At 35.4% G+C, this 27,568-nt stretch overlaps 2 protein-coding genes across 5 annotated transcripts in view; one reads left to right on the top strand and one right to left on the bottom strand.

Moving 5' to 3' along the window:
* The first annotated feature begins 1,310 nt into the window (after positions 1-1,310).
* LOC129268433 (ethanolamine kinase 1-like) lies at positions 1,311-19,010 on the top strand. 2 transcript variants are annotated; one of them, XM_064104483.1, is made up of 9 exons: positions 1,311-1,442; positions 3,985-4,124; positions 6,736-6,995; positions 7,979-8,119; positions 8,874-9,016; positions 10,427-10,510; positions 12,892-13,052; positions 14,918-14,991; positions 15,651-19,010. In XM_064104483.1, the coding sequence occupies exons 2-9, from the start codon at positions 3,999-4,001 to the stop codon at positions 15,721-15,723; spliced, it is 1,062 nt and encodes a 353-aa protein (XP_063960553.1). In that variant the 5' UTR covers positions 1,311-1,442; positions 3,985-3,998; the 3' UTR covers positions 15,724-19,010. The 2 variants fall into 2 exon arrangements, 1 of the variants encoding a protein (XP_063960553.1); XR_010294622.1 differs by lacking the exon at positions 15,651-19,010 and having other exon boundaries at positions 12,892-14,277; positions 14,503-14,991.
* Positions 19,011-21,522: 2,512 nt separating this feature from the next.
* Positions 21,523-27,568, bottom strand: part of LOC129267997 (mucin-4-like) — a 79,685-nt gene continuing 73,639 nt past the window's right edge. For all 3 annotated transcript variants that reach the window (XM_064104480.1, XM_064104482.1, XM_064104481.1), the window contains 3 exons: positions 26,968-27,082; positions 25,979-26,034; positions 21,523-25,152 (listed from right to left, as the gene is read on the bottom strand). In XM_064104480.1, the coding sequence (XP_063960550.1) occupies positions 25,981-26,034; positions 26,968-27,082 (169 nt within the window). In that variant the 3' untranslated portion in view covers positions 21,523-25,152; positions 25,979-25,980. The remainder of the gene's footprint in view (positions 25,153-25,978; positions 26,035-26,967; positions 27,083-27,568) is intronic.

The following is a 27,568-nucleotide window of genomic DNA, read 5'->3' as shown; positions in this document are numbered from 1 at the left end:
AGAGGAATATTTCTTGCTTTGATCTTAATCATTAAAGGAAATAATTATTTTAATGATAATGATAATACTTGATAGTTATGATAATATTAATAATGATATCAATAACAATGATAACAGTAATAAGAATGATAACAACAATGATCATAATAATCATAATAATAATTATTATGATAATTATAAGAAGAATGATAACATTGATAACGATAATAACTTTCTCTAAATTGCAAGATTCATTTTCCATAATTCGTCAAAATGATCTGACTTGAAATAAAGTCATTATTTATTGGACCAGTAACACCGGTTTGATGAAAAACAATTTAACTGGTATTACTACTTTGCTTCAACTGGAATAAAATTGTTTGAACTGGTCTCCAGTTGATTTTTACTGGTCCAGTTAAAAATCAACTGGTCCAGTAAACATATACTGGAAACCAGTAAAATTCTACTGGAAACCAGTAAAAATTCTTACTGGTCTTACTGGTTTTTTTTTCTGGGTTGTTAAATTTGTGAATATGCCTATACTTTCATGAAAAGATACACGGCAATTTTCAACATTTCTGGGGATGGGGAAACTGCCCCCTGCCCACGCTGCATATAGCCGCGCTGTATCAAACTCAGAGAAAAAATGCAAAAATTAAGATGTAAACCGAAAAAAATTAATAGAAAAACGTTTTTAATAATTATTAGGCAGCTTTGTGCAGAAAACATTAATGTTGTGAAAAAATATATGGAGATCTGATCTGGCCAGCAATATGTCTCGTACAAAGGCCATGCACTTATTAATGCAAGGCTGAATGGTAAATTTTTCCGAAATCATCAGATTTTTAAAAATATGCATTAAATATGCTAATTTATGCGTAAATCATACTTTTTGCTCTAATTCACTATAAAAAGCTGAAAGAGCTAGTGCTCATTTCGGTGAAAACTATTATTCATACCATTGTTACCAATTAATAATGAAAAAAATCCTGGTTTGAAACTGAATTCCTTTTGTATTTCCTTGTTTTCCGACCTTTTGTTTTTCTTTGTTATTTCGCCATTTTTTTTTTAAATGAAAGTAACAGGCCTATTCGCAAAATAATATTAGAAAGTCAAAAAGGGGCCTAAGCTTTCGATCTTAGCAGATCTTCGTCGGAGGCAAAATGGTAATTTTGCCTCCGACGAAGATTCTGCTAGGATCGAAAGCTTAGGCCCCTTTTTGACTTTCTAATTTACTCCATTGGCTCTCTTTTATTAGATAAGCAGTTTTCAGCAGCTTCTTTTTGCAAAATAATATTGACAAAAAGTGTGCTGGTGCAGGGGCGCCATCTGTTGACCACTCTGCGACAGTATTGTAGCTGAAGAGACGGGGATGTTCTGCTAATTTATTTCTATTTTTCATCAAATGAGGCCAACCAAAGCTGTCAGACCAAGTTTTTGAATTTCCAGTGAAATAAACTTAGGTTCGTGAGGACTTTATTTTAAATAATTACGTAAGGAGTTTTAGATTAAGCTGTATTTTCATAAAATTTGTTTGTAGGTGTGGCATATTTTTCACTGACGTGACCACCAACGGAACACTAGACCTGAGCTGGGCCGCCACGGTCGGTCAGACTCGGGCTAGCCACATGTAGAAAGTAGGGGTGCGCGTGCTTCTTCAAGACTCAAGAGGCTCTTGCAATTGCCCCGGGGATCTCGACAATACACGTCTTCGCTTCTTCTTCTTCCGTTGAGTACAGTCCTCTTTACAGAGTATAGTCGTACTTGGCTGATGCCGCAATCACAAAAACACATGACATTTGATTTGGTGCAGTTGATCACAAAACTAAACTTTTATAGAGCAAGTAAAAAGACTTCACTTCAGACAGTGTCGAGGTCCTGAATGCAACCACTCAATACACTCATTATCACCAGAGTACGAAAATTCGCGATGTTTGGCATTATATGATATAAAAACTGATGGTCATAATCAACTAAAAATCTGATTCTAATGATAAGGATTGATCTTACCTAAACAAACTGTCCCTAAACCAGGTTATCTTTGAAATGAAGAGAATTCCATGGAATCCTTCAAAAGAGTATCGATTTTCAGACTTTTGTTCCAATCGCGAGATTGCCATGTATGAGGTAACTTGAAAGAAGATTCTGTGCATATGAATATAATTTATATGATGTCATCATTGCCAGCCTTTTCAACACAGGTTTTAATGAATATGCATAGCAAGAAGAGATGAAAATTTTGGCAAGTCACCTCGATCTCGATTCAATTAAATCGTGAATTAGGCATATAATTCGATACCCTTTTTTCATTTTAATTTGGAAAAAAAATAGATCTAAATTTTATGAAAAAAAATATTTATTTCATACATATTTTTATTTTGTTACATTTTGTGTTTTTTATGCTATGTTTTTTTTTATTTTGTCATGTGTTATATTCTCTCTTTCTCCTTCTTTTCATTCTTCTTATGCTTTGTTTATGGGAAGAGGGGGGGGGGGAGGTAAAGCATGTCTGAGAGTGTGTTCTCTTAGTGTTTTTTTTATATAACTTCCTCAAATTATTTTGATTTAATGATACTAAAAATGAAAAAATCATTTTTATCAACAGATTATAAGTATTTCGTATGCTTGTGTTTTATAATTATATCCATTCAGAGATTTCTAGAACATGAAGATCTAGCAAATTTTAGTCTATTATTATTCCCTTTGTGATTATGAATTATCAGAGAAATATTTACAGATGGATTCTAATTTTTCATTTAGAATGATCAATTTACGATTGTTTTATTATTAATTCAATATAATGTAAATGATGTCATGTTATTCATCTTTTTCAATGAGGAAGGAATCAATATGATTTTAAAACAAAAAGAAATACTTAAAATAATTTAGCCTGCTTTAAAAAGAAATATCAAGATAATTTCAAGAATAAATAATTCTAATTAAAAAAAGAAGCTTTCTGTCATGCGGTGAATGCCGGGCGATTATTTTATCTGCCGCTTCGATAAGCTCCAATCGCCATTTGTTGTTTAATTCACCGCATGGCAGTATCGTACCCAGGCAGGAAGGGGGGGGGGTTACAGGTGGTTCAACCCCCCTTTAATTTTTTTAACCAACCCCTCACCCCCCGGCCCCCCTAAAAAAAATTGCCAAGAAATGACCTCCATTTTTGTGTTAAAGACCTTTTTTTTGGGGGGGGGGGGATCACCCCACCGACTCCTTGCTACGCACTTGTTATAGAAAAAAAAAGGAAAATGTGCATGATAAAGGCCTATAGTAACTTTTATTGGGATGTTATGACAAAATCTGTCACAAAATTTAATTTTCTGCGTCAATTCTTTAATGGTAGGCCTATAGTAGAAGAATATGAGCTGATTTAGTGTCACCATGATTATTCATATTTCCTAAGCAAAAACAATTAAGATAAAGAACGGGATGTCAATTTTAAATCAAACTTGTGTTGTTGCTGTATTTAGGAGACCTGCGTTGTGTTCGGAGGTCACATGGTAAGGTCATACGTCATTTTGAGGTCAACATTAAAGTTTACATGCAAGACTCTTACAGCAAATGTTACTCCATCTCAGTTATTTCACAATGAACTTTTGATACAATTCTATTGCTTGTCCTTGCAATTCGCGATATTTCTGGTCATTTTCACAAGTGGGCGAGCCACGACATCGTTTTTTGCCTTGTTTCATCATCTTTCTTTTCAAATTCCCTTTGGATGTATGTTGCAAAGTTTTAAGATTGAGTATTGGAGTTACTTTCTGAAGCGTATATGTGGCGTTCGGTAATACAAGGCTGGTTGGTAATACAATTCCTCACTATACTCAAGTATGAGTCATAGTATACAAAATAGAATCGTTCAATATCGGGTTATTTCTAGAAAGGCTGAGCATTTTTGCTTGCTCTGGAAACAATGTCAGTGACGCGAAGACTTCACCTCCAGTCATTTTAGATTAAGACTCTCACATATTCAGATTTAATTTGATTTCATTTGACCTGCAGAAATTACAATAAACATGAGTGGGGATTCCAACTTGCCGCATCTTGATATGTTCGTGGATGAGAAGAATGCCGAAGAGAGCGTTATAACTATTGCGAGGACGGTACGCCCGGAATGGAATGACAAAGACATCAAGGTTAAGGTGAGTTATTTTAAATAGAGAAAGTGAGGAAGAAATTCAGACAAGAGTCATGTATTTCCCTAAGAAGAAGCGACCGGAAGACTTACAGGACTACCTTCTCTTCCATATATTGCTGATGCTGATGCTGATGATTGATTTTCATATTTTCACTCTGTATTCAAGACCATCTTCAGGAATTGATTTATAAACAGAATGGCCCGTGTTCTTGAAAGGGGTTTCAATTGTACCATGGTACAAATGCATGGATTCAAAATCCAATTTAATGCATGCGTTTGGCAAAGGGCATGAAAAAGGAAGTGCGATATACATGTACAAGAAATCTGCTTAAACCATGGTTTGTACCACGGTTCAACTTAGAGACTTGAGAGTTCTCTGAGGAAAGCTGAATCAATGGGGTCAACCCTAAAAGGACTGGGGGGCCATGATGGCACCCACCTCGACGCTTCGCGGGATATTTCCGAAACGCAAATAGATAGCACTGCAAAAAGTTATGACTTTTTTCTTTAAAGTCTCGCGCAACTTGTGAGATCAAATTCGCGACATACGGGTATAGCATCGCGACGCCACGTGACTTTTTACGAGACAATGTCATGTCGGGAATAGCTCATTCTTAACTTTGTATACAAAGTATATTAAAGTCCTCAATACATCTCAAATAGCCCAGTCCTTTTTGGGTTAAGGCACTCATCCTGATATCACCTAGTTTTGATAACATTAGGATCGATGGCATTAACAGACCCATTTTGTTGTTTATAGGAAGTGGCACTCCTTTTTTTTCCTCTTTTAAAAGTAGGGCATTAACAGGTGGTCAGTTTTTGGTTCTAGTAACCTTTTGGCTACAGCTCTCTGTGACCAACTTGACTGAACCATATAGTATTAAACAATGCTAATTCCACATGTCAATGAGGAATTAATCGTTGTATCACTTGACAATAAGGAGAAAATGAGAATATTTCATATTTCATGTAACAAAATACAAAAGAACTAGTGAGTGGATGACATCATAGTCTCCCCATTTGCATACCAGCCAGGATGTGCATATAACTGTTTTGTGAAATTAAGCGAAACTTTAAAATGTCATAACTTTCTTATTTTACACCTGATTTTGATGAAATTTTCAGTGTTATGCTTGTTGGATTTTACTCTTTTTATTCAAATCAACATTTTGTTGGGGTGGACTTGTCCTTTAAGTCTTGGCCAAAGGACCCTGACCACTGTCCTTTTAGAAATTGCCCCATATCTCTCATCCCCCATTTTCCTTCAATTTTCTTTTTGGCTTAAATCTACAATATGCTGTTTGTATAGTATCCTACAATTATTTACACTGTCCTGCATCATATAGTAATAGTTGTGAGTGTTGAGCTCTTTTTTTGTCAGTGGTATCACTGCTTTAGTCAATAAAATAACAACAGATATGGACTGAAAGGTCAATTCTTTTGATTAGTGATGACCTTTTCAATGTGTACATACATGTACACTGTATGGACATTGTTCCTTGTTCCGTTTGGGGAGCTGCAGCTGTGTGCATACGTGTGCAGTTTTTTTGTGCACTGTGTTATTTAAATAAATTTTTAGTTACATCCATTTCATTCCACTATTGATTAAAACCGTATTTGTAATTGTAAGAAATGAGCCAATTGATTGCAACTGTTTTCGTAACAGGCTGCTACATACTAATTTTGCTTTCATAGTTATCTAATGGGATCTTATGGAATATTGGACGCAGTTTGTTTCCCTGTTTGGTATAATTGAAGCCAAAGGGAAGTTGAAGGTTGTACATGGATTCGTATACAGTCGAGGGTCGGTTGGTCCAAGGCAAATTGTGCAGATTGAATATCTTCCTCAGTTTTTGCCCAATGCTCATTGAGAAATGGCACCATGGACATACTAGATATATATTCGAGCAGCCAAAATCTTATTCAGAGGACAATGTACATATTGTACCCTCCCCTGCTTGGCACGGTCCCATGACATTTGCTCCAGCGACAATTGCTCTGCTCTAAATTCCACACACTCATCGAATGGCCAACGTCAACCTTGGGTTTAACACTGTACCCTACCCTAAACTAAACAAAAAAGCATATTGCAACCCTTACCTTAACAATACATCTTAGACAAAATTAGGCCAGGAGCAATTGTTGCAGGAGCAAATGTCTTGTCACCGCTTGGCACACACATTGGTCTTTAGAGTAAAGACATTCAAATGTGTCGGGTACTGCATGGCAGCCTGCGCTCACCAGCCACATTTTTTGACATTGTATTACAGTTTGCATTGGGCCTTACTGAAATTTCAGGGACTCTTGAGGGCATGTCCTTTGATGATGAATCGGCTCGAGCCCCCGTGTAATGTTTCCTTGCTTCATTTCCATGGTAACAGCATAAAGCTGTTGTAGGCAGGGATATTGGTGAATGAAGCAAATTTCTTCTTTATTATTTTTTTCATATTTTCTGTGGGGAGGGCTTCTTTTCAGAACTTTTTCTCTAAAAATCTGCAACGTTGGATGTGCTCTAACCTTGCAATGAATGGGGACTTTCTAGGGCTCCTCTTGAGTTTCAGGGGCGAAATTGCTACGGGCCCCTGCATATAATTTTGCCCTCTTTCTCTCTCTAGGTATTTTCTGGAGGCATTTCCAACAAACTGGTCGGCTGCTACGTCCCACCCAACAAGGAAGAGATCCTGCTCATGAGGATCTATGGCAAGAAAACCGAGCTCCTGGTTGATCGGAAGAGGGAGAAGGAAACGTTTCAGATCCTCCACAAAGCAGGGTGCGGACCAAAGCTCCATGCTTCGTTTGAGAACGGTATATGCTATGACTTTGTGCCTGGCGTGATTCTGGATGAAAAGACTGTCCGGGAGGAGAGGATATACAAGTAAGTGTCATAATTAGAGATTAGAGTTAATAATGATTATGATAATAATTATTATAATAATAATAATGATATAGTGTAGATTTGTAGAGTGTGCACATACTGTCCAACAGTTCTCTACTATAGGAACAAGCTATAAATAGAACAAAGCTATAGATACCCTAACGTCTAATAATTGCACTGTGCAAAAGTTACAAACATTTGCTTGTAACTTTGCATCATTCATTGTAATTCATACCTACATCCTGATGGGGCCTGGTGCCTTGCTGCTATGTTCACCGACAAATTATTAAAGGGACAAGTCCAACCAGCTCAGTTTTCACTGGAGCCCTAGTAAATCAGCGCCAGTTGTCGTTATGATGATCAACACCGGTCGAAACCTTTCCACCACTCAAAATATCCTCCCAGTATTTGATTCTCTACACACCTGCCTGCCATGCACTTACTTCCCAATGACAAAGAAAGTGACACAAAATTTTATCTAGATTATCAGTACATACCGTATGTACATTGTATGTCTTACCAATTTTTGTTTTCTTTTTGTGTATTCTTTCTTCTCTTCTCTTCTCTTGTCTCATCTTGTCTCTTCTCTTGTCATACCTTCCTTTCCATTCTCTTCTCTTTTTTTTCTTCTATCTTTCATCTCCTCTTCTCTTCTCTCCCCTCTTTCTCCTCTTCTCTTCTCTTCTTTCCTCTTCTCTTCTCTTCTTTTGTTTCATTTCCTCTCTTCTCCTCTATTTTATCCCCTTCTTTTTTCTCCTCTCTTCTCTGTGCTCCTCTCCTCTCCTCTTCTCTCCTCTTTTCTTCTCTCATCTCTCTTTTCTTCTCTTTTCTATTCTTCTCTGCTCTCCTGTCCTCTCTTTTCTATTCTTCTCTCCTCTCCTCTCTTTCCTTCTCTTCTCTTCTCCTCATCTCATTTTGTCTCATCTCTTCCCATCTCCTAATTGTTCTCTTCTCTTTCTGATTCGTTTCTTCATCCTATCTAGGTTGGTTGCTCATGAGATGGCTCGGATGCATCTAATAGAGGCCAACAGAGGAAAAGCGCCCTCTTCAGAGCTATTTAATAAACTCAATCATTTTATCTCCCTCACCCCTGACCGCTTTGAGGACCCCAAGAAACAAGAAATGTGAGTATAGTGGTGACCATTTATTCTTTTCACTATTATTGGTCTAAAGGCCTTGTCACATTGGTTCGTGCAAGCCTTGCCGGTGAGTTGCGTGTGATTGCCCACAACTCACCTGCATGTTCTAATTAAGTTTTAATCATGCTCAAATCTTCTGCAGGCTACTGCATGTTAGAAACATGCGATATACTGTCAATGCGGGCAACCTGCTGGTAGCAAACATAGTTTTTATATACGCAAGTCACACGCAAGGCTTGCACGGAACGATGTGACAGGCCTTAAGATATCAAACTGTACTGTGTAATCTGTGTATAAAGACCACTTGGAAATGTAATTAGGGGTTTCACTGGCCTGGGGCCTGTTTCACCAAACTTGTTATAATAACATATGTGCAATAACAGTCAAAAGCTACTGAAATCCTTCAATCTGATTGGCTGATTGTACATTTGTTAAAGAAATTGCACATTTGTTATTAATACAAGTCTTTAAGAAACGGGGCCCAGGTTTTATCGTTATAATACTTTAAAAAAATGATTGTGGGCTGCATAAGCCGACAATTAATAATATTTTGGCACACTGAAACTTAATTGAAGAGACCATAATGCAGTTTTATCTGTTCTGGACAAGAAACTGCCCTGAACTGCGACACATTTTGCGGAAAGGATTGTGCTTGTACTTTAAATATTTAGTAATTGATCTCTTTTATGGTGAAGATGTGAGTTAGCTTAATATTCTTTATTTCCATACTTTTTTTCAGATTTGAAAGGCGGATTATGCCACGATCGGAGCTTATTACGGAAGCCAACATGTTGATGTCTCTCGTGTCAAATCTAGGCCTCCCGGTAGTCTTTTCACACAATGACTTACTCCTAGGAAACATTATACTTAATACAGAGAAAAGTAAGTACACCATACTGAAAATGTCTGTATTGCCAAGACTAGGCACCCCAGTAGTCTTTTCACCCAATGACTTTAATATTACTTCATGTAGGAAACATTATATTTAATACAGAGAAAATTAAGTACACCATACTAAAAATGTCTGTATTGTCAAGACGAGGCACCCCAGTATCATGTATCACACTTTAGAACATGTGAATAGAAATAAATTGTTGTTTGATTGGGAAAAAAAATACAAAAACTGCACACACTCAGTTATGTCTCTTGTATGTTGCTCTTCAACATAAACAATTTGTTCATCCATAGCAATTGCACTTCAGAACAATAAAATATGACCAAAAGAAATGATAAGAAAGGAAACCCTGAACCTGCATGAACTTAAATGTACAGGCCTGAATTCCCACAGAGATTTTAGCCAGGATGGATTTGAATCAAGGCCCTTTGAAAATTATCTGTATGATTGTGTTTGAATGTGAGACTATGCATCATGGAATTCTTACATACTAACTGATCATCATTTCATATTAAGAGTTTTGGATAGGAGCGTTGTGGCCCAGTGGATTAGTCTCCGGACTTTGAAACAGAGGGTCGTGGGTCCGAATCCCAGCCATGGCGTAATTTCTCTGAACGCCAAGAAATTTATCCACGTTGTGCAGCACCCGACCCAGGTGAGGTGAATGGGTACCCGGTAGGATTTATTCCTTGAACGCTTAAGTGCCTATTAATATGGCGGCTCAGCTACAGCCGGGGTAATAATATGATACCAAGTATCAAAGCGTAGTTGAGTATATGCACATAGTAACTGCGCTATATAAATAGATATATTATTATTACCAGCTGTACCAAAACGGTTCCTAAACTTGGACTGAACCAGTTCGTAGGCACTATATGATTACCCTTTTTACTCCAGAGGAGGCAGACACAGCAGAAAACAGCATCTTCACGACGTAGATATTTTGAATAAATTCTATTTTTACTAGATTTAATTATAAATTGAATAGTTGAGAATAAGTTTAGTAGTGAATTTTTGTGATTTTTGGTAATTATGACAGTGTGGTTTTTATGGGTTTTTTTCACTTTGTAAGAAAATAGAAAACTAAAAAAAAAAAAGATTGAGATTTAAAAATATGATTTGAATAAAATAAATCTTGTTTTTCATTAATTTTTTAATCAAAAAAAAAAATGCCAACCCTGCTTCTCTTTTTGATCCTTGTTATCCATAAAAATGTTGAAAGTTAACCAAAATATTAATCAACTTTACAATCTACCAAAAAATGTGCTCTGAGAGAACGATTGTCACAAAGTCTGGTGGACCTTCCTGATAGCAACACTGCAAAGTGTTGACGTCCTCTACGTTGGTTAGCGTTGCTGATCAAATCTCTTGTATTACATTTGGTTTCCAATTTGCAGGTAAAGTTAGTTTTATAGACTACGAGTATGCGATGTTCAACTACCTCCCCTATGACATAGCAAACCATTTCTGTGAATTTCCAGGTGAGTGTAAAGCCTTTGATTGCTCAACCTATTTCTGAATTTAGTTGTAGCTAAATTTTGATAGTAAAAAGTGTTTATCATATGCCAGAATGCTTATTAAGAACAGCAAAGTGTATTCAGGCTTGCTTGAAATAATATTCATTTTATTACCACAGACTTTTCTTGGTGTAAGCTGACAGGAAACAACATGTGGGACCACATCAGAAACAGATGGGCATTTTCCATTATTAAATTTTAATTTTTCTGATCTTCATTTGCTCATTACTCTGTCATTATACATTTTCTTGAAAAAAAAGTTCAATTAACTTTATTATTGTACCCTCAAAGCGTCATCATAGATTTTTAAAACCCAAAGTTGCCTAATTTGTTATCCTTCACTAGACAATAGTTTTTAATTTTTCTGTGGGCAACTTTTCACAGTCAACTGCCTAAATCTTTGATATTGATAAGATTTGGTGTCAATAGAGGATTTCTGTAGCTCTCTTTTATTTTCCACAAAAAAGAAATGAACATAAACTCACAAAGCTGATTCATAGATCTTAAAGACCCAGGCCGGACCCAAAAATGAAAATGACAAATCATATACCTATCGAAAGTTTATAGACTGCTAAATACAGCAATGTAAGCTTTATGCATTTTCACCGCTTAACAGCGGAGTATTTTGCTTAAGAACAGCTCCAATTATCAGGCTTAGAAGATAGGCTTCATTGTGCTTTTCACCGGCCTCGAGACCGTTGTGTGAGAAGCGTCATGATTCCATAGGTTTGTACACAGCAAAACTGGGTGAATTTTTTGCTTTCCAGATTACGCATTTCATTTTCTTCACTTCTATCACAGAGTGATATCACATTATTCACATATATTTTTTCCTGCACGCTTGAATTAATGAAATCTACAGTTTTGGACTAGTTTTTGCCATATTTTATTTCCTGCTTACACTGTATATGGCGCAGATTTCAATTCTATCTGCATTCAGATTATGTGTAACAACTTTTCCTGACATAGCAATTTAGGCCCAATAAGAGCCAAACAAAAAATCACAAAAAAGTAGTGAATAGTTGTAAGTTTCCCTCCATTTGAACACTGAATAATTGTGACTGCCATTTTCATCTGAAAATGAAAAAAAAAATTGAATTCATAATCTGGAAATAAGTAAAATCACCCAGTTTTTTGTACACGAACCTATGGAATCACGACCCTTCATACACAACATGACGTCATCATTTTCATGCGACGTGGGGTTGCTCAATCGAAACAAGTTCAGGAGCGATTTCTTTGATTTCTATTCAAATTTTTTATCTAATGGAAGGAGATATATGTAATATTTTTGGTATATTTCTATTCTACGAATCATTACCTTTCTGTTGATGCATGGTTGTTTTTACCCCAGTCAGGGTCTTTAATTGTGTTGGAGGAGATTCTCATCATATTCATATTGACTGCTATGAGATGCATAGTTTTTACCATTACCTCAAGTTGACCTCACAGGCACTCTCCATGGAACATTAAAGGGGAAGTTCACCCTAAAGAAAACTTTGTTGTAAAAATAGCAGAAAAATTAGTAAAAAATATTGGTGAAGGTTTGAAGAAAATCTGTTAAAGAGTAAGAAAGTTATTAGAGTTCAAAATTTTGGATTTGTGACGTCATAAACGAGCAGCTGCCTCATGTGTTATGTAATATAAAATGCATGAATTTCAAATTTTGTATGGTTCCTGATGACTTAATTTTGTTTTCTATTCATGATCGGGTGTGAAATGATTTGTCTATTGATATACAAAAGGTACAGTGAAAACCATTTTCAATTTTCTGAGAAAATGACATTTCACTGATTTTTTACCATTCGCTACATGTATGTAGGAATGCTGCTCGCATATGACGTCACAAATCAAATAATTGAAATTCTAATAACTTTTTAATTATTTGATGAATTTTTCTCAAACCTTCGGCAATATTTTTTATCATTTTTTCTGCTATTTTTACAATAAACTTTTTGTCAGGGTGAACTTCCCCTTTAACACAATCAACATACAAATAATGCATCATCAACCTTTGGAATAGTTGTAATGTGTAGACTATTTCAAATGTAACAAATGTGTGTAAATATTTTAATGCCAGAGTAAAATGATGTGTATTATACATGAATCTTTTCTAAAACAGTGATGGGAATCATTGCTATTTGATAAACCATGCTCATATTAGATTTTATGACCAGTCAATAAAACGAGCCATATGTAGTACCAATCATTAGCAAATTTATGTTTGCTAAAGTAAATGATTGGTCACATGAGATGTTTCAGGTTTCAGGTTCCATATCACGATTTTATGGTTTATTTTAGTATGCTGACTGTATTTCAACTTTCTCCCTCATTATCTCTCTTAGGTATTGAGGAAGTCAACTATGACCTCTATCCTGAAAGGGAATTTCAGTTGAAATGGATTCGTGAATACCTGAAGGCTCATTATTCTTTGCAAGGAGAGAATAAAGCAGTTACTGATAATGAAGTTGAGAGGATGTATGCCATTGTAAACAAGTTTGCATTGGTGAGAACCTAAGGAGCATATTATGACTTGATTAATCAGTGATTTTCGTGGATCGAATTGGTCTTTGTGCACTCAGCGTAGGAGACGGACATCTTCCATTGACCAGTGGATATCATGCATGTCCATGGGTTTTCAAAAAGTACCCTTAATATGTAATTTCAATGATCTGAGTACGCATCCCCTAAAGTGATTGGTTAACATTGGTTTGACTTTTAAAAAAATCTGAGCTAGAAGGTCACACTTGTCACCTGTGTCTGTTACAAAAATGAAGCCCAGAAAAAATTGTGTTCGAAAATAATTATTTAGTGCTTCAAAAATTGAAATATAAAGTGACCGAAAACACCATCTTAATTTCATCCCATACACTTATGTGTACTATTTAGGCGTCTATTAGACGCCTATTTACAAAATCGGGGTTTGCCTTGTAGTTTTAGCTTTTCTTTCTCAATAATGGTTGTTTTCAGGGTTTATTAGTTCAAATACATGCACTTGTACACATGTTTCATCTTGGTTTGAGAATTTTTTAAATCGGCTGCTCACAAAGTTAAACAATACCTTTAAGTATATTAGTGAGGAACCCTACCCTTAACAGTCATTGTGTACGAAATTCCGCCCTTAACAAGAATTAGCTACAGGACCTCACCCTTAAGTATTGAGTATAAAATGTAACCCTTAACAAGATTTTTTTACATAATTTTACAATTTCAGTCATCCTGTGCATTTCACATGCAAGGAGTATAGGAGATACATCAAAAGTAAATCGGATCGGGGCTAAATTGCATCATAAACACGTAATGGTAGTGCAAAAAATATACCCTTTTTTCAGCATCTTGATGTTTTTGTAACCCTTACCACGTTACAGACGTACCATGCAGTATCTCGAAATAAATACCCTTTTTACATATTTTTTTTACCACACATGAAATCCACTTGTCAATGGAATTCCCCCCCCCCCGGGCTCTCTCAGCCAATCGGATTTGTGGATTTGCAGTAGCTTATAACAATACTCAGTGGAAATAACGGTTTCAGTAAATGCTCCCCTTTTCTGATCGGGGCAGCGTAATGCAGTGCAAAAAGGCCTTTGCTTGAGAATGTTAGAATTCTGAGACAACTTGTAAAACACTCATATCAACTTTGAACTGCAGATTGCCCAAGGTTCTAATCGTCATAATCACCCTGCACTGGCCATACAGAAATGTTGTAAGCGCTAACAGAGTACGAACAAGTCCAGATTGGACCTTGTTGTTTGGAAGTGCCCTTTCCCAAAGCTAACATAGAGGGCACATGTCTCCCAATCTCTAATCAGCGCCAATCCACTCATCTTCTTGTTGGGGAGGGAAGATGAGTGGATTGGCGCTGATTAGAGATTGGGAGACATGTGCCCTCTATGTTAGCTTTGGGAAAGGGCACTTCCAAACAACAAGGTCCAATCTGGACTAAGTACGAATAGGCCTAGTCACATCTTTTGGATTGTATTGTGAAACGTTGATCCAAGAAGTGAGTAACGTGTTGTTGTGACATTAGGAGTCCCTTCAACATTTTAGGTTGTAACATGACCTTTGTTAGTGCATTATAAACACTAACGTTTCTGTGCAGCCAGTACTGGTTGTAACAGTCTAATTTTCAGGTGCTTTATAGCATTCCAAGGAATTGATATTCCTGCTAGGTACCTATTCATTATACTTGGGTTGGCAGCAGCATAATGCTCATAAATTTTTCGTTGAAAAAGAAATGATGCCATGACTTGGATTTGAACCCATGGCCCTCTGATTAAAAGGCGAGAGAGCCTGAACCACTGCATCATGACTCACCCAATAGTTTTTATTGCAAAGTATGTTTTTTTTTTTCTTTGAAACTTCTCTTAGGTGTCTAATTTTTTCTGGGGTGTATGGTCCATTGTACAGGCTTGCCACTCAACTATAGACTTCGACTTCTTAGAGTAAGTCAGAATTATTTCTCTTTTCATATTCTCTGTCCTTTCAGTTTCCTTCAAGTATATTCTATGAAGTCATGAATCTGTCAGTTTGTCTTTTGAATTTGTGTGTTGAAGTTACCTAAGTTTTAATAATATCAGCAGATTGAAAATGTAAGCATGAAATTCCTTTAGAAATATTGCAATGGGTAGCCAGGGATCCCGGTTTTTTTAAGAGGGTGCACTTCTTCCTAAAAATTTGAGAACCTCCCCCCCAAAAAAAGAGAAAAAAACGAAAAAGGTAATCACTCCAAAATGAAGGATGTTTGGTCTTTAGAATAATTTGAGAAGCAAAAAAAGGAAGAAAAAAGAAAGGCCATCACTCCCAAATGAATGATGTTTCGTTGGCAGAAAACACAAGAAGAAGAAGAAAAAAAGTTATCATTTCCAATGTCTGCCTTCCATTTTTCTGAGCTGTTACTAATTTTCCACCATTATCACGTTGTACATGTATGGACCATAGTTTTAATTTTAAACAGACAAATTCGTGATTTTGTCATATTTTGTTCAATCTTTTTTCTGGTTTTCAGTTGAATTTATCTTTAAATAAGGTAAGATATGGAAGGCAAGATGGTGGAATTGATGTATAATGCATTATTATTTATATGATCTATTTCTGTCCTCAGTTATGCCATTACACGGTTAGATGAATACAAGAGACGGAAACCTGCGTTCCTTGCTCTACCCATCCCAGAATAAACCAGCGTATCACTGCATCAGTCCAGACCAAACCAGTACAAGCTGGATTAAACTATTTTGAGTTCCAAGCTCTACCTATCCCAGAATGAACCAGCGTATCACTGCATCAATCCAGACCAAACCAGTACAAGCTGGATTAAACTAGTTTGAGTTCCAAGCTCTACCTATCCCAGAATGAACCAGCGTATCACTGCATCAGTCCAGACCAAACCAGTACAAGCTGGATTAAACTAGTTTGATCCAGTTTCAAGCTCATCTTTCCCAGAATGAAACAGTGCATCTCTGCGTTCAACGATACCGAACAAGCATAAACTGGATTGAACTAGATTGATAGATTCCAAGTTCTCTTTATAATGAACTAGTGACTATTCTAAACTAGCACAAACATATTGATTGGTGCTTTACTATCACTAACATTCATGGATATTAATAATATTTTAATTTGATGTTGTAAATATCTTAAACTTTTATGAAGCTAGGTATGTCTCTGAAATTTTTAGATCACGTATTATTCAATTATGCTCTTGAAGACGATGTGTTACTTAAACTTGCCATTTCCTTTCACTATACACTAATCTATGCATGTTATAAAGTCAATCAATGAACTTTCCATTTCCCATAAGCCCAATGCAGGGAACACTATTACCGGTGTGAAAAGAAAAAGAAATGGGGTTCTGCCATAGTGCTGGGCGAAATTTCAATATTATTGAAAAAATATTGAATATTCCATTATTGTTTTACGATCACGATTATGTTGATATATTGCAATAACACTGATGTATAGCAATACCACGATATGACCAGGGCTCCGTAACACAAAGATTAGCGATCAATCGCTAAATGAACTGACCAATCAAGATCAATATTACACACGCATTTAGCTAAAAATACTGACCAGGAACCAATCAGAAGTGTTCTCTCATATTTGCTATTCATCGCTAATCTTTGTGTTACGGGACCCAGAACATTGTCGGTTAAAGCCTGGTCCCACTGGCTGACGAACACAAAACGTATTCATAACGGATTCAGCGGACAAGCATATTTCGGGGTGGCTCCATTTGTTTTCATTTGCTCCAGACAATGGACAAAATGGGCGAACAATGAAATCACAGTGGATGGATACTCGAGGGATATAGAGCGTAGGAAACACATATGCAAAAAGTACACAACGGATACATTACGTTTTCCAATGGATGGCAAGATTCTTTTTCGTCTCTGCATCTGTAAGTGCAGTGGGCCCAAGCCTTTAGAAAAGTTCATTACTACATGTATTCATTGACCACAAAGGCTGCTCTGTATTTACTTCAAACCAACTCAGAACGTAGTAAGTTGGTACCTGAATCTCCGCCTTTCATGGACAAGTACCGATGCAAGCCTTTCTTCCATTTCCCCTTCCCTTCTCCTTGAAGTACAGGTCATATAGAGTACCGAAAAGATGACGTCACAAAAAACTATTTTAGCATTTGAGCGTTTTTGATACCATATTTTGGTAGAGCATGATGAAAAATCCCCACAACCCAAATTGGGTGGGAATCGGTCATTGGGGCCTTCGATATGACTACATGAATACATAATTAACCCCACTGAAGTCAGTGTATTATTGGCCTGGTTCTAAATGTTAGGAACCAGACCAATAATACATCGACTTCAATGGGGCTAATTATGTATTCATGAGGTCATATCTTGGGGCCCCATGGACCGATTCTCACCAAATGTGGGTCGCATGGGTTTTTTCATCTTGCTCTACCAAAATATGGTATAGAATAAAGCTGGAATGCAAAAAGTGAAAATTGATGATGTCACACTTCGGTACTCTATTGGATTTTAGACTCGGCAATATATTGTGTTATCAGTGATATCAGAATAAAACAATAACACAGCCTAACATTGAAGCAAATTTCTATTTTTGTATGGTAGTTTGAATTCGAATATTTAGTTTTTACCTCTTTATATACATGTATGTATGTGTCAATGAAATATGTTTGTATTAAGAATCATTAAAAATGATTTTAAACTTAAAAAGTGTACATTTGTATTAAAAATTATAAACAGGGTATAATTCCAATATTATGTATTCCAGTTTCCAATATTCTTATCTGAATTGATTTTTTTATTAATATATTAATGTGCATTTCATATTGGAATGACATGTTATTATATAGAGAGTGGAAGCATTTATAAACTTAGTGTTTCTTGAAAGGTAAAACCGACTTGTCCTGGAAAATTGAACCGGGATTGTAAAGAACTGCTGCTATGTGAAACGGGTACATGTACCATACAGTTATGACTCAAGTTATCTGTTATGGTATACGTATAGGTACTTGGGTCCCATCTTACATAGAGTTGCGATTGATGCGATCAACCTTAACTGTATGGAAATCTCACAATGTCATAACATTTTCTACAGGAAATTTGCACAATGTCCTTTGTAAACAAAGAAAAGAACACTGCATTTCAAGACAACGATGAATGTAGGAGTCTACATCGTATTTAGAAAATATTATGAATAAACATTTAGATGTTGACGTTGCTGGCTTTCCATAGTTGTAATTGTTCAATCATAATTCTTTGTAAGACATGTATGTATAATGAAAATGATAATAATTATGTCATATTTACCCAGGGTTGCCACTTCAGTTCTGAAAACTTTTCTCCCAGCGGTCCGTTTAACACGATGTTATTACCCCGGCTTTAGCACAGCTACCTTGATTGGGCGCTCGGGCATTCAAGGAATTTTTTGCTACCAGGTGCCCATTCACCTCATCTGGGTTGAGTGCAGCACAGTGTGGGTAAATTTCTTGCTGAAGGAAAACACGCCATGGCTTGGGATTGAACCTATTCCGCTCAGATTAAATCATGAAAATTGATAAGACTAGAAAAATGAATATTTTTTTCAGAGTATTGGTGTTGGTTTAATTTTGTTTCTTTAAAGGACAAGTCCACCCAAACAAAAACTAGACTTGATTAGAGAGAGAAAAAAATCAAACAAGCATAATGCTGAAAATCTCATCTAAATCAGATATAAATAAAAAATTAATGATTTTTTTATGTCACAAAACAGTTATATGCTCATCCTGGTCGGTATGCAAATAAGGGGACCGGTGACGTCACCCACTCACTTGGTCTTGTTTATCTTATGATATATAATATTTCAATTTTATCATTGTCATGTGAATAAACTTTTATTCCTCTCTGAACGTGTAGTATTACCATTGTTCAGTTGGTCCTTATCGTCAAATCTGTAGTATTGTATAATTCATTCTTATTATTCATTCAATTTTTATAAATTTTGAGTGTTATGCTTGTTTGAATTTTCTTTATTGACTCAAATCAACATTTTTCTGGGGTGGACTTCAACTTTGATTCTGATGCTTGTGGTGATATTGATGATGGTAGTGATGATGATGGTGGTGGTGATGATGATGATGGTGGTGATGATGATGATGGTGGTGATGATGATGGTGATGATGATGATGATGGTGGTGATGATGATGATGATGGTGGTGATGATGATGGTGATGATGGTGATGATAATGGTGGTGATGGTGGTGATGATGGAGGTGGTAGTGGTGATGATAGTGTTGATAATGAAATGGTGATGATGATGGTGGTGGTAGTGGTGATGATGATTATACCAATATTGATGGTAAGGGTGATGATGATAATGACGATGCTACCGAAGACAGCAATGATGATAGCAGTGTCAGGAAAATATGATGGAAGTGTTGAGATGATGAGCACGTTCACAGTCATCACAATCAATATGTTAAAGGGGAACTCCAGGCTGAAAATTATAATTTAAACAGATTACGAAAATTCAAACAAAATGCTTAAAATTTCATTAAAATCGGACAAAGAATAACAAAATTATGGCAGTTTAAAGATTAAATTGCATTATTCCGGTGAAACAGTTCTTGGCCTGTCTTCATGAATATTCAATGAGCAAAACTGATGATTTCATATCCCCACTTGTCCTTTAATTTGTATTTTATTATAATATGAAATTAGGTTTATTCATTTTTTTTCCTTCAAGAACCACAAATATTGGAATAAAAACTGAATTACATTAGATATTCAATGCTGCAACTTGTTTCATTACAAGGGAGACACAAAATAAATTATAATAATCCTAATAACGTTTTATTTACCCAGGGTAGCCACTTCACTGAAGTTAGGAAACTGCTCTACAAGCGGGCCCTGCATAACATAGTATGATATTATTACCCTTCTCCAATCTAAATGCTGAGCGCCTAGCAAGAAGGCGGAAGGTTCCATTTTTATACTTAAAGTCTTTGGTATGACTCGGCCAGGGATCAACCCCACGACCTCACATTCATGCGGCGGACGCTCTACCTTTGAGCCACCATGCCATCGCCACCATGCCCGGTTGGGCATGGTCATTTCATTCACACATGTATGAAAAAATAACAATTATGATTTTATGTAGGCCTAATAACGTAAGAAAAATGAAAGCGGGATGTGACATTATCAGCCCACCTAATGAATATCCATGACGACGTGCATATAAAGGCCACCGCACACCTTACGACTGTTCGCGATCCGATTTTGGAACAAATCGCATTTTGCTTATTTTCTGAAAATGTGAATGGAACATATCATTTTATTTGAGGTGAAAATTAATTGGAAGAATACTAATATAACCATTTTGAAAGATTGCAAGCTTTTATTTTTGAGTAAAGGCCAGATTAGTTTCAAATCGTAGTCAACCGCACGACTGCTATGACGTCATTACGACTAGATATTGAATTCGCTTTTATTCTAAGGAGGATGATAGCATAGTCACAGATTTGAACATAGGTATTCGTACGATGATTTAGATTTTAGAACATTACACAGTAAGATATTCCAAGTCTCAATATTAGCATCAAATTCTACTACATCTTATTCTGAAATCGAGTCGCCGACCAGTCGTAAGGTGTGCGGTCGACTTAACTCATAATATAATGCTAAAACTCAGAATTCAATAACTTTGCTAAATGGTTATCAGCTTAATAAATAGATGAAATTTTCAGAATTTTTCTTTGTGAATTTTACCTATTTATTAAAGGTCAAGTCCACCCCAGAAAAAAGTTGATTTAAATAAATAGAGAAAAATCAAACATGAATAATGCTGAAAACTTCATAAAAATCGGATGTAAAATAAGAAAGTTATGACATTTTAAAGTTTCGCTTATTTTTCACAAAACAGTTCTATGCTCAACTCGGTGATATGCAAATGAGAGAGTTGATGATGTCACTCACTATTTCTTTTGTTTTTTTATTGTTTGAATTATACAATATTTCAATTTTTACGAATTTGACAATTAGGACCCCCTTGCTTGATCCACAAAATGTTAAAATAATGGAATTCCACCTGTTCATGGAGGAATGAAACTTTGTTTCACATGACAACGACGAGAAAATCAAAATATTTCATATTTTATAGAATAAAATACAAAAGAAATAGTGAGTGGGTGATGTCATCTGTACCCTCATTTGCATACCGAACAGAATGTGCATATAACTCTTTTGAGAAATTAGGCGAAACTTAAAAATGTTATAACTTTTTTATTTTACATCCGATTTTATGAAATTTTCAGTGTATGCTTGTTTGATTTTTCTCTTTCTATTCAAATTAGCTCTTTGTTGGGGTGGACTTGTCCTTTAAGATATAAACATTTTCAGCCCGGAGCATCCCTATAATGCAATGCCGTATAAATTCAATACTTTCAAACTTAAGCTGGAAATAGGAAATATGAAAAATCACGTAAACAAACGAAATAAACAAAGAAGTTTGCAAGAATGTTTCGTTTATTGTTATTAAAATTGTACTCTGAGTAAAATGTGCATAGCCACGTCATTCAATTGGAATTTTTTATTTTTTAATTATTGCTGTCTCTACTGTACACATTCACATCATTGACTTTATATTTAATAACTATTTTGATAAGTGCTCTATGAGTAAAAAAAATAAACATGTCTTACTTTGAATTTAGATATCTTTTGATAATTGCTCTGGTAAAAATTAAGTCTGTGCACATATCTGTCCTTTACGTTTAATCATTTTGTCTGTATTAGAAGAAATAAAACTGTATACAAACATGTTTTTTTTATTTAAATTAAAATATATTTTGAAGATTGTGATCTTAGTAAAAAAATAAAACCATACACCACGTCATTGACTTAAAATAACTTAATAATAATCATCAACAGTGATATTATATATATATAGCGATTATCACAAGGAATGACGTTAAGCGTTTAACAAAAAGAACGAGAATTTCAGCCAAAAATTATTAATATATACATGTAAAGCTAACAGTTGAAAATTGAAAAATAATTTACAGAAGAATTTTAATCACACAATAAACCTGGGGCGGCGGAACGTATTTTTGGTGGGGGGGGGGGGGGGGGGCAAAGCCAAAAAAGGGCACTGTATGTCAAAACGGACATTTCGGTGCAAAAGGATATTTTCACCATGATAATCATCTGCGTATTTGTGTACACTGCAGTAGTTAAGTTGGACAAAGCCTTCTTGAAGTGACTTCTGTTTGATAAGAAATATATATTTAAGCTTTTTTTTCTGTGAGAGAGAGGGCAGCGAGCAAGCGGTTTTGAAAAAAAAATCAAATTTATCGTTGTAAAACTCCCTTTTTGGTCAATTATGGCGCTAATTAGGCCTACTGTTAAAAGGGCATGTGATCATCCCACCTAGAATGTATGTGTTTTACTTCAAGAAGCGTATTTTATTTTGACAAAAAAGGTACATTTCATATTGATAAAAGGGCATTTTCCATTTTGAAAGAGGATTTATTTTTCCTACGTGGATTGTTTTTATTGGGGGGGGGGGGGGGGAGGGACAAGTGCACCCTGCCCTCCCCCGTTCCGCCGTTCCTGCAATAAACAACAAAATATCCGTATATCAACCAAGTAACAATCAAATATCAAATTATGATTTTGCAACAATATCCAATTTAAATAATCAATTTTACATATAGACCCAGGCCAACTTTACAAAAAAGATATTTAAAGATATTGCAACAATATCCAATTTAAATAATCAATTTTACATATAGACCCAGGCCAACTTTACAAAAAAGATATTTAAAGATATTGCAAAATTATTCTTGATATTTCCTTGAATGAATAACTAAATGGCAAAATCAAAGGAATTTTAATTCTTTCAATAAATAATCAACTCTACAAACACTTGACTTTTCTATTCATGTCACAAGAATAATCCCCTCTCTCTTTAACTTTCCTAAATGTGAAGGAGAAGACAGCATGCACACAAGTCTTGGAATCAATCATTGTTGTAAACATAGTTTTGGCGGACTTAAATCATCTTATTCCATCAATATGTATTGTTTTAACACGCCAAAAATAATCGAAATACAAAATAAACATTAATAAACAAAAACCGCTCTCATCTAGGAGGTCTAATATTCCATGTCTTGCCTATTCTTTTAATATATTTCTACCTATTCAGCCAGCGAACTTTCCGTTTCAACTGCGCTGCATATTTAGTTTACAAGATTCATAGCTCACAGCAAAACTTTGAAAACAAAAAAAAAGGAACAAAAAACAAATCAAAACAAAATAATGTACAGCTACGTTATGGAGCTAATACCTAGTTCCCACTGTCATGATTTGCGCCACGATCCAAACGTCGTACTAAATCGTTGAGTAATCGTATTGATCTTATCTGATCGTATCAGATTAGTCGTGGCAATCGTATTGATCGTAGAAAAATATTGAATGGTTCAAACGTTTTCGCGATCGGTTACGAAAGGCCAATTGTTGCTCTCGTAAAGGATCGTACGACAATGGGAAAGAGTAGGGGCGGATCCAGGAGTTTCCAAGGGGGGGGGGGGGGAACATTTTTCCGAGAAAAAAATTGACATGCCAAAAAAGGAGCCTTCACTTTCAAAAGGGGGGGGGGGCACACTTCTGTTCCAACGGCATTTTTACATTACAAATTTTAATTGTGTCTCTCGAAGGAGGGGGGGGGGGGTGGCACGGGCCGGCTCCCCAACCCCCTGGATTGGCCAGTAGGAACGATGTATTACAACTTTGCTCCTCAATATGAATTCGGGAATACAGGAATAAACACTTGCAAGAAATAGATGATAAACATGACATAAGGCCGCAAATCTACTTTTGTTGAATTTAAGGTCAATATGAAATATAAGCTAATTGAGCATATCCCTACTGGATAGAACACAGTGTCCTACAGTGTGTGCCACAGTGTGTTCACAGTGTGGGACACAATGTAAAATCACATTCACACTGTTTAACTTGAGTATATGAACTGTGTGAATGACATATTCACATTGTCAACCGTGTGAACACGCTGCGAACAGTCACACTGTCGAGGTGTCCACAGTGTGAACATATATTTACACTGTTGAATTTAAGCACTGTAGTGTTGCTATCTACATTTAACAGTAAGCATGAATTAGTGCATTTTGTGGTGGGGTTCACTAACTGATGAGCACAACTGCATAAACTCATTTCTTACAACTAAATCTGATTAATAAAAAAGAAAATAATCTTTTTTCAGCCACAAGTTGTCACCTGCAAATCTTCTTTAGTTTCCAGCAGCAAATCTCGTCCCTTTTTAGATTTTGAATTGATTCACTTAGCAGATATCTTAAATATCCTTAAACTATGACTGTCTCTGATTGAAAAAAATAAAACCACATTTTAAAAGTTTTTTTCACGAACATTGTTTTCACATAAAAAAAACCCCAAAAGAACCTAGTACAGAATATACCTGTAGCTTAAAAAACAACGATGAAACAACAACATATTTTTGCAGGTAAAAAGAAAAACTACCTTTAAAGATATACTAATTCAAAACAAAAAACTATCCCAAAAGATAGACTGATACGATATAAAACACTGATGAAACAACTATATATTGTTTCAGATAAACTTAATTGAAATATCTACTAACTTTACGAAATCTAAATAATGATGAAACAATATCATGTTATTTCAACTTAAATTATTTTGAAAAAATTACTCCAGACAATATTTTATTCCGTCCTATTCCGTGTGTAACATAAAAAAAATGTTCATTGCATTAGTCACATTATTGGGCCTATATACCAATACAAAAGTGCTATAATACTTAAAATTTTTAATAATAATTCATTTCATATTTTCACGGAGAAGCTCCATTTATACATTGGATGGAATAATAAAAAAATGCTGTCCTCAGTATATGAATGCAAATTTGAATTTGATGGACGGAATCACATGTTTCAATAAACATAGAAAATGCTGTCCTTAGCATATGAATGCAAATTTGAATTTGATGGACGGAATCACATGTTTCAATAAACATAGAAAAGTAAAGGAAGCTCCGACCTAGAAGGCCTCCTCATGGCAGTTTGGTGTATCGGGATCCATTTTGAGATTGTGCTGTAATTTAAGAGAATACAAGTTTCAGGTATTACATTTGTGAATGGCAAAATCATGGATGACAGGGAAGTTGCCATTAGATGGCAAAGTTACCATCATGCGATATAACATTTATACAACGGGACCATGCTGGCCGCCCTTTTTACTTTAATTCAAGTCCACGTCATTTTTTTTCTAGTAGTTTAACATAGTTTCTCTATTTTATTTTGTACTAGATGAATGTTACATGTGTTCTGTAAACTTGATATGGACCTCTGCTTGGTGCGCTGGAGTCTTGAATAAAGTTTTGAAATGAATATAATTGATATGTCAATTTACTTGAACAATACACAAGAGCAAATTGAACAGGGGAAAACACTGTACATCAAACAATGAAATACGAGTTAAAAGTTAACTCTGTGGCAGATTGAATATATCTGATTAATGTGATATTAATATATTTATTTGTTCATCTATATTCAAATTTATTTGAATGAATTGGTTGCAGTATTTATCTTTGAAATAAAATATATGTATTATATTAGACAAAAATGTTATTAGTAATTGAAGAGTTTGGTTGCAAAAGGGGTTAGGTCCACTTTGGACCATTCCCATCGTGAAAAATCATGTTTTTTATTCCTAATTATTGCAATATTCTTATGAGAAACTAAATTGTCATGATGTTCTACCCTATCATGTGAGCATAAAATTGGGTATAAAAGAAATCTACCCGTCTTAATGTTTTTTCTATATATCTTTAAAAAATTATCATTGTGGACCTAACCCCTTTTGCAAGCAAACTGAAATTAATACAATATCTTTTGATTCAAAAAGTGGTTTTTCGTACCTCTACTGCTTGGTTTCTTCAACTTCAATCGCGGAGTTATTCACTCCAGCATGTTCCTGTTCGTATTGGAAAAATATCAATGAAACAAACAAATCATCAAAATCAGTATTGATAAATATTAATTATGTAATAATATCTTTTAAGGTGCTCGATTTCAGAGAAACCAATCAATGGCCCCCAAATGATAATAATAAATATAAAATTAAACAAAACATGCATAACAAAATAAAAATGCCCCTCTGACATTCGCCTAAATAAATTCCCACTTTAATTATCGTTATTGATAACATGTGCATAATAGTGGAGGTGCCGTGGCCGAGTGGTCTAAGGCGCCTGGCTATACATGGAAAGTCCGGGGTTCGATCCCCGGCCGCGGCACCTATGACCGTGAGCAAGGCATTTAACCTACAATGCTCTTTTATTCTGCTTTCAAATAAATGGAAATGCTATATGCATTATTGGTAACTAGGTGTGCACTTGTTTGTTAAAAAAAAAACAATAATTACAATTACAATTATTATTTTTTAGAATTACAAGGCTCGGTTCGTGTTTTAACTAATCATAAAACAATCGATTTTTCTCATTTTAACGAATTGAAATAACAACATAAAGCATTTATGAGGCGTCGATTGTCTAATAGCTTAGTAACTACCATACATTATCAAGCCAGCTTTATAGTTTCAACTGCTGAAGGCGCTTGGTGCATTCAAGAAGTGAATCCCACCGGGAACCCTTTTACCATACCTGGGTTTAGTCAAGTGCTCTCAACCTAGGTAAGGTAAAGGGGTACCCGGCAGGATTAATTCCTTGAATGCGCTGAGCGCTGAAAGGCAGCTCAAGCTAAAGCCGGGGTAATAATGATAACAATGCGCCTCGAAACAAATTATTCCTTGATAGATGGCGCTATGTATTAATGCCTATCATCGTCATCAATATTATTAGGATGAAAACTACAGTACATTTCTGATCATGGTCTGTAATCATCTTACCGATGATCCCCCTTTTCCTTGGTATCGTCTGTCTTCCATGGCCAGCATAGCTTGATCTTCTGTTTGCCATTCCTCAGATTGTCTCAACATTGGGCTCACCCGATTTCTACTTCCACTTCAAGCAAAGACACAAAACCATTATCATTACCAAGACTGTGCAATTAATGGGCACCGTTTATTTCATTTCACTTATTGCATCCTGGTTACATCCTGCTTATAGGCAATAGAACAATTTTTAGATAGAAAAATATTGTACGGCAATTGCATATTATTGAACAAAGACAACATCAGCCCAAATTTGCTAATTAGCGAAGCATCTCGTCACTGGTTGTCATTTACCCGAGGGGTTAATAACATTTGAAATCATCTCAACGAGTGGCTGAGGGCTTTTATTATTATCATCATTATCATTATAATTACCATTATTATTATTTTTATCATTATTTTAATTATTATTATTAGTATTATTATTGTTGTCATTGTTATTATTATCATCATTATTATTATCAGTTTTAGTATATAGTAGTATTTTTATCATTATTACTATAATCATTATCATCACTTTAATATTATCATTATAATTATAATATTGTTATTATTA

This window comes from Lytechinus pictus, chromosome 9 (assembly GCF_037042905.1).
Source record: "Lytechinus pictus isolate F3 Inbred chromosome 9, Lp3.0, whole genome shotgun sequence".
NCBI lineage: Eukaryota > Metazoa > Echinodermata > Echinoidea > Temnopleuroida > Toxopneustidae > Lytechinus > Lytechinus pictus.
The sequence above is the reverse complement of the archived record's forward strand: the minus strand, read 5'-3'. Positions and strand labels throughout refer to the sequence as shown.